This window comes from Alligator sinensis, unplaced genomic scaffold (assembly GCF_000455745.1).
Source record: "Alligator sinensis unplaced genomic scaffold, ASM45574v1 scaffold194_1, whole genome shotgun sequence".
NCBI classification, from domain to species: Eukaryota; Metazoa; Chordata; order Crocodylia; family Alligatoridae; genus Alligator; species Alligator sinensis.
Window position 1 is genome coordinate 669,612 of NW_005841945.1, and position 7,657 is coordinate 677,268.

A 7,657-nucleotide genomic window follows, 5' to 3' on the forward strand; every position below is an offset into this window, starting at 1 on the left:
AATGGGTGGATGAGAACCTGATGGTGTTTAACACCGAAAAATGCAAGGTTCTCCACCTTGGGAGGAAAAACCTGCAGCATCCTTACAGGCTCAGCAGTGCTATGCTGGCTAGCACTACGGAAGAAAGACTTGGGAGTCATCACTGACCACAAGATGAACATGAGCCTGCAACGCGATGCTACGGCTAGTAAAGTGACCAAAAGGCTGGCTTGCATCCATGGATGCTTCTCAAGCAAATCCCGGGACGTCATTTTCCCCTTGTACTCGGCCTTGGTGAGGCTACAGCTGGAGTACTACATCCAGTTTTGGGCTCCACAATTCAAAAAGGATGTGGAAAAGCTTGAGAGTCCAGAGAAGAGCCACACGCATGATCAGAGGTCAGGAAAACAGACCTTATGATGACAGGCTGAGAGCCATGGGGCTCTTTAGCCTGGAAAAGCACAGGCTCAGGGGTGATCTGATGGCCACCATACATTTATCAGGGGGGTTACCACCAGTATCTGGGGGAACATTTGTTCACTAGGGTGCCCCAAGGGATGACGAGGTCAAACGGTTATAAACTACTGCAAGACCGTTTCAGGCTGGACATAAGGAAGAATTTCTTTACTGTCCGAGCCCCCAAGGTCTGGAACAGCCTGCCATCAGAGGTGGTTCAAACACCTACACTGAACACCTTCATGAGTAAATTGGATGCTTATCTTGCTGGGATCCTATGACCCCAGCCGAGTTCCTGCCCTTTGGGTGGGGGGCTGGACTCGATGATATTCCGAGGTCCCTTCCAGCTATAATGTCTATGAAATAACTTTCCAGTTGTCAGCAATCCCAAAGCACTACCTATTTCACCTGGAAGCAGGCTTGGAGTTCTAGAACATAAACAGGGACCTGTTTGCCAAATGTAGCATCACTGCTGGTATAAGCATGTAGTGCATTCTAAAGTGCATATATAGAAACTCATGAATACCTTGCAGACATCAGGTATGCAGAGCTTGCTTCAAGAAACCACTGAAGTTACTCCGACTATACTGGAATGAGCACCAACTACTGAAGGCATAATAAAATGACCAGCCTTACAGCAGAATACAAGTCAGATATTCATAGAATCATAGAACATTAGGGTTGGAAGGGACCTTAGGACATAAAGTCCAACCCCCTGCTCAAAGCAGGACCATCCTTAACTAGATCACATTCAAGCCAGGGCTTTGTCAAGATGGGCCTTAATGTTATACAAATAGACGTTTTGCCTATTGCTTTTAATCTTATGTATTTTCTTGAGTTTTTCATTGCCTTAAGAAACTCCATTTTGTATTGCTCTGTAGCTTGACATAAGTGCTTGACCTTTGTATGCTGTATGTGTGAGAGAATGGGTGAGATTGTGTCTGTAGAAAAGGAATACGTCAGCTAGCGACTGGCTGAAGAATGCAGACAGATACAAGACCAAGACAAGAAGAATCCGCCCCAGAACAGAGAGAGAAAAATGGCAATTGACCTTCAAGGAAGAACACAGCAATAACACAGCAAAAGCCCAGAGGACTGGGTGAACTGAAAAGGCTATAAATGATGGGGCAAGACGTATTGATTTTGGGTCTTGTTCTGCATGACATCCTGGAGCAGCGGTTCGTCTGATGAGATGGATTGGCAGGAGCCCGGCTCCTACTTGTGATCAACTTGGCTGACCACTAAGATGATCCGAGCGTGAATGGGGGGCGGTGTTTGCCAAGTGCTTAATGAATAAACGCGGCATCTTGCTTTAGCCTCCCTCATAAGGTCTTGCTCATGATTTGAACAACTGGTAATTTGTGTAACATTAAAAGCCTCCAAGGATGAGATTCCACCACCTCTCAAGGTAACCTGTTTCAGTGCTTCACAACCCTCCTAGCGAGAACGTTTTTCCTAGTATCCAATCTAAACCTCCCTTGCTGCATTTTGAGACCACTGCTCCTCATTCTGTCATCTGTCACAACTGAGAACAGTCTAGTTCCATCCTCTTTGGAACCACCCTTAAGGTAGTTGAAGGCTTCTATCAAGTCTCCCCCTCAGTCTTTTCTTCTGCAGACTCAATACACCCAACCCCCTCAGCCTCTCCTCACAAGTCCCCAGCCCCTGAACCATTTTCGTTGCTCTCCACTGGACTCTCTCCAACTTGTTGACATCCTTCTATAGTGGGGGGCCCAAAACTAGACACAGGACTCCAGATGTGGCCTCACCAGTGCAGAATAGAGTGGAATAATTACTTCCCTCAATCTGCTGGTGACACTCCTACTAATGCAGCCCAGTATGCTGTTAGCCTTTTTGGCAGCAAGGGCACACTGCTGACTCATTTCCAGTTATTGTCCACTGTAACGTCTAGGTCCTTCTCTGCACAACTGCTGCTTAGCCAGTCAGTCCCCAGGCTGTAGCGGTGCAGGGGATTCTTCCATCCTAATGCAAGACTTTGCACTTGTCCTTATTGAACTTCATGAGATTTCTTTGGGTCCAATCTTAAAATTTGTCAAGTTCTCTCCAAATCCTAGCCCTACCCTCCAGCATATCTATTCCCCCACCCAACTTAGTGTCATCTGCAAACTTGCAGAGAGTGCACTCCATCCCATTTTCCAGATCACTGATAAAGATATTGAATAAAACTGGCCCCAAGATAGACACCTGGGGCACACCACTTGATACTGACAGCCAACTAGACATCAAGCCATTGACTACTACCCTTTGAATTTGACGAAACAGCTAGTTTCTATCCACCTTCAACCGGAAAGTGTGTCAAAAATCAATGCACCTTCAGTTGTTTTGTTTAAGTAAACAAACAGTAGAGGGTTGTTTTTTTTCTTCCTGAAAGCCAGCCCTATGCAGTCATAGAATCATAGAAGCAGGGTCGGAAGGGACCTTGTAGATCTTCAGGTCTGACCCCCTGCTTGGGCAGGAGGAAAGCTGGGCTCAAATGACTGCAGTCAGGTAGGCATCAAGCCTCTTCTTAAAGACCCCCAGGGTAGGAGCCAGCACCACTTCCCCTGGAAGTTGGTTCCAGATCCTAGCCGCCTTAACTGTGAAGTAGCTCTTATGGAAGTAAGTCAGGAAGACAGGGTTCCTTTTCCAATCAAGTGCATGTAATTATGCCACAAGTTTCAAAGAGTAAAACTGTGACAAAAAAACACCAGCAGATTGATCTGTTCACTGAGACAATGGTTAAAAAAGCTGGGCTAGTGGGAAACTCATCAATACTTGCTTCTCATTGCTCTTCTTGCCAAGGTGAAAGCCATCAAGAAAGCCATCTTCAGACATATGAAATATGCTGCTATGGGTTCACACTGCAGTCCCACCTGGGATGGAAGAACTAGGTTTAAACAGGATCTTTCAGATTGTTTAGGTTTTTCAGGAATGTCATGACTGCTGGATGGGAGATGACTGACCAACCTTATACCAGATGAAAGTAGGCCTTAATGGCAACAGGGGCACCTGGGCTGAGTGAAAAGTCACCATGATTCAGCTCTAGCAGGTGGCCTAGTATAACCAGTATGGAGATGTCATAAGGGGAAAAAGATCTTGAGTTACAACAGGATAAAATCCAAGTCCACTTAGTCAAAACTTCTCTGTTACAAATGGGAGAGCTAGTCATCCATGCAGGGAGATCCAGTATCTTTTCTCCTCTCTGGGCAAGCAAGTCTAAAAGACTTGTGCGGCTCAACTGCCAACCAAAAGGACATCTCAAACCACAACTGTTGGCCAGGCTGGGGCCAGTAATAATATATCCTGTAGGGTGATTTGCCGCATAAAGCAGGACAACAGCACAATTTTTAATTTTAGCTTTATAAAGCTTCAGCCAAATTTAAATAAGACAACTGTATTTAAGAGCCAGGTGATTTAAATTGCTTTGATTAATTAAGTTTCAGACAGGTTGTGAGCAACTGCTGTAAAAAAAAAAAAAAAATTGAGTTTGTATTCAGTTTAAGACTTAACAGTCATGTATGGAATCACTACCACACACCATTTCATAAACAGCAATATATATATATGCATTTAATTTAGTGTACAATTTCACACTGTAATTTCCACATCAAAGTTACTGCAAGCCTTATATCATTAACATCTTAATTCATCATTTTCCTGCCATCAACCAGATTTACAGTTATAAAATAAAACTCTTACAGAAGAATAAAACTCTTCAGTACTCTCCCCGGATTTAGCAAATTTATGAAGCTATCAAGAGTGCTAGTAATAAACATAAGCTGTTTGCACACAAACTTTCATTTAGGTTTGTTTAAAAAGACAATAGCTATTTGACTCCAACATGGCCGTAACGACCTGTATTTCTGTAACATTTGGGCTCAGCTGCTGCTATCCAAAGCCCAATGCCATGAGAAAGTTCCTGCTTACCAATAAGAATCCCTAAAAATCCACAATAAATTATTCTTTCAGTGGCTTTCTGTTAACCGAGCCCAATTTAAAGATGCTGTCCTGATTTTTTTAAGGTACAGAGATGATTCTACCCAAGAAACTCCACCCTCCTTAGCCTCCTCTCTCCACCCACACCAGTAACTGCCAATCTGCCCAAATAATGAAACTGTCAATCAATAAGGAAAAGATGACTGAGAAAGAGAGAACCAGCACAAGAGCAAGTCATTTCCAAACATATTAAAATATCGCCTCCTTTTTATCCCATTTCCCCCACGCCATTTAGACTCACACCAAGATAGCACAGCCACAGCCTACTCTACCTCTTGGATGGAACAGTGGACTCAAGCACATAACTGTGATCCTATTCCAATAAGCTCAAATCCTTGAAAAAAACAAAACAAAACAAAACAACCCAAAATGTGTCTAAATTTGTAACATGTTATCTTAACCTTAAGATTAAAGTATTAAAAACAGAAAGCATTCTTTTTTTTTGCATTAAGATCACAGATAGGCACCAAAGCCCAATTAGGCCTAACCAGAGGAAGAGAATCTGGCCCTACTCTTACATAGACAATTGTTAAATACAATTGCAGTATGCTCCATTTAATGGCCTGAAAAAGGATAGGCAAGGATTTCTTAGGACAATACAATCTATTGGACCAACTGCGTAGTTGGGCTACAGTTAGACAAGCTTTCAAATGCAAGACATCTTTCCTGACCTGAGCAAAAAAACCCGGCATCACACTTATAGGCTCAGCAACGCTACACTCGCTAGCACCATGACCTAAGGAGATTTGGGGGTCATGATTGACCACAAGATGAACATGAGCCACCAATGCAATACCACAGCTGGCAAAGCGAACAAAACTCTGGCTTGCATCTACGGATGCATCTCGAGCAAGACCCAGGATGCCATCCTCCTGCTGTACTTGGACTTGGGTGAGGCTGCAGTTGGAGTACTGCATCCAATTCTAGGCTCCACAATTCAGGGAGGACATGGAGAAGCTTGAAAGAGTCCAGAGGAGAGCCACACGCATGATCAAAGGGCAGAAGAACAGGCCTTATGAAGAAAGGCTGTGCGCTATGGGACTCTTCAGCCTGGAGAAGCATAGGCTCAGGAGTGACTTGGTGGCAGCCTGTAAGTACACAAGGAGTGTGCATCAGGATTTGGGGGAACGCCTGTTCACCAGGGCACCCCAAGGGACACTAAGGTCCAATGGTCACAAACTCCTGTAAGAGTTGGACATAAGGAAAAGCTTATTTACTGTGAGACCCCAAGACCTGGAACAGATTCCCCCCAGAGGTGATGCAAGCAGCTACTCTGGACACGTTTAAGAAACATTTGGATGCTTATCTTGCTTAAATCCTTTGACCCTAGCTGACTTCCTGCTCCTTGGGCAGAGGGCTGCACCTGATGATCCTGAGGTTCCTTCCAGCCCTAATGTCTATGAAATCTATTAAATAAGCCTGTCTAACTACATCCCAACTATGTAGTTGGTCCAATACAGATATCACATCTTAAGAATTCCTTGCCTTTCGCGTACTTTCTGGACCATCACATCTACAACACGACTCTTACCATAACATAAAAAAGAATACACGCTTAGGATGACAGGAAAGTAGGACTGGAAGGGACTTCACAAGGCCTTCTAGCCCATCCCCCTGCTCAAAGCAGGATAATTCCAAAGCCATCCCAAATGCCTGGCCAATCTGCTCCTGAAAACTGCTGAGGGAGGCAGATTCCACAACTTCTCTAGGCAGTCTGTTCCAGTGACTGATCACCCTCTTAAGTCAGAAAGTTCCTCCTAACCTTCAACCTAAATTTCATTTCCTTGAAGCCATTGTTCCTAGTCCTGCCCCATAGGGACATGAAGAAAAGCCCAATTCCATCCTTGCTGCAATTGCTCTTCAAGTACTTGAAGACGATTATCAAATTCCGCCTCACTCTTCCTAGCCAAATATAATAATGAATAAGTGCAGAATTATTCCAGCTCACCCACTATCAATCCTATGCTAATAGCAGCTCCAAAACTGACTAGCTCCCAACATTTAAGACTTCTATTAACAAATCTCTGACAGGTACTTCCCCTCACCATTTCTAACAGCAGGTACTAAGCAGAAAAATTACGTGACAAAGGAAAGATTTAAGTTTGTCTAGGTTATCAGATGTGGTTGGAACCTACTCTCTTGACCCTTAGTGAAACCGTAGAAGTGCAAAGAGAGAGAATAAAGTAGTACATTTTAATCAGACTGCTCAACTGTGCTAGAAGTCCCATGCCCCAATCCTGCAATAAGTGTCAGCAGCCCTGAGCTGCAGAACTGGGGCCTAAGCAGAAAGGAAATGTTTTCCATGTATTTTAAGATTTCACATAATACTGTCATCCCTACAGTAACCTAGTAGTCCCCAGAAAAGCTTGAGATATGTAATGCCAATGTCTGCTGTTCTTTGGTGGTGCCAACAGGCTCTTTGGAGCATTAATATAATTTAAAAAATAAGTCATCTGAATTATCATAGGCAGGGGAAGGGGAGACATGAGGCCTTTTGATGACTGCTGAGACTCTGGGTTAGCCTACTTTTCTCAGGTAGCTTATTCGGCAGATGAATACCCTCTGGCTCTCGGACAGTTCTGGCCTGACAGCATGTGCCCTGATTTACCCTCTGCTGACTTTTAGGTAAGCTAATGTTACAGCAGAGTTGGATATTATTTTTGTATTCCTCAGAGAAGGGAAAATTCTGAAGAAAAGATGGAAACAGAGAAGGTGCTTTTACTTTTCCAAATGCAGTATTACCGTGTGCTGGCATGCGAGGAAACACTCCTGACTCACCCGTTTTCTCTGTCACATCTGAGGCTGGCGTATCTGGCCTGCTGCTGTCGTCGGTCACCTCATTATCCTCCTCCCCACCGCCACCGTTACTTGCTGCAGCGTCTGAAGCAGCTGGGGGCCGAGCAGCGGGTAGGGGAGAGGGCAGGTTTTCCTGCTCCCCTACCTGGCTCCTCTTCTCAAAGCGAAAGCGGTCCAGATTAAACTGACTCATGATGGTTGCCTGCTTCCCTTCCTGCCACCCGTGGGGATACGGGTGCGGCGTCTGTGGGCCAGAAAGAGAAGACAAGCAGGCCCGACCTTGTTAGTGCACTCTGGGGACAGACCGAGCCAGCGGCTGCCCACCTGCTGTAAGGAAGAGGAAGGGAAGGAGGGAGGGCAGGGCCGCACAGAGCGGAACCAGGGCCCGCTCAGCCCGGCCGGGTCCGAGGCCGGGGGGGGCGGCCGTGGG

General features: G+C 45.1%; 1 protein-coding gene across 5 annotated transcripts in view; it reads right to left on the minus strand.

Moving 5' to 3' along the window:
- Positions 1 to 7,587, minus strand: part of SMARCAD1 (SWI/SNF-related, matrix-associated actin-dependent regulator of chromatin, subfamily a, containing DEAD/H box 1) — an 81,477-nt gene extending 73,890 nt beyond the window's left edge. For 2 of the 5 annotated variants that reach the window (XR_003093183.1, XM_025199510.1), the window contains exon 1: positions 7,210 to 7,585. Coding sequence is in view for 4 of the 5 variants with exons in the window: in XM_025199510.1 (XP_025055295.1) it covers positions 7,210 to 7,420 (211 nt within the window). In the remaining variant the exon portion in view is untranslated. Of the gene's footprint in view, positions 1 to 7,209 lie in introns of all 5 variants that reach the window. The other 3 variants (XM_025199511.1, XM_006020052.2, XM_006020051.3) reach the window with 3 other exon arrangements.
- Positions 7,588 to 7,657: the final 70 nt, after the last annotated feature.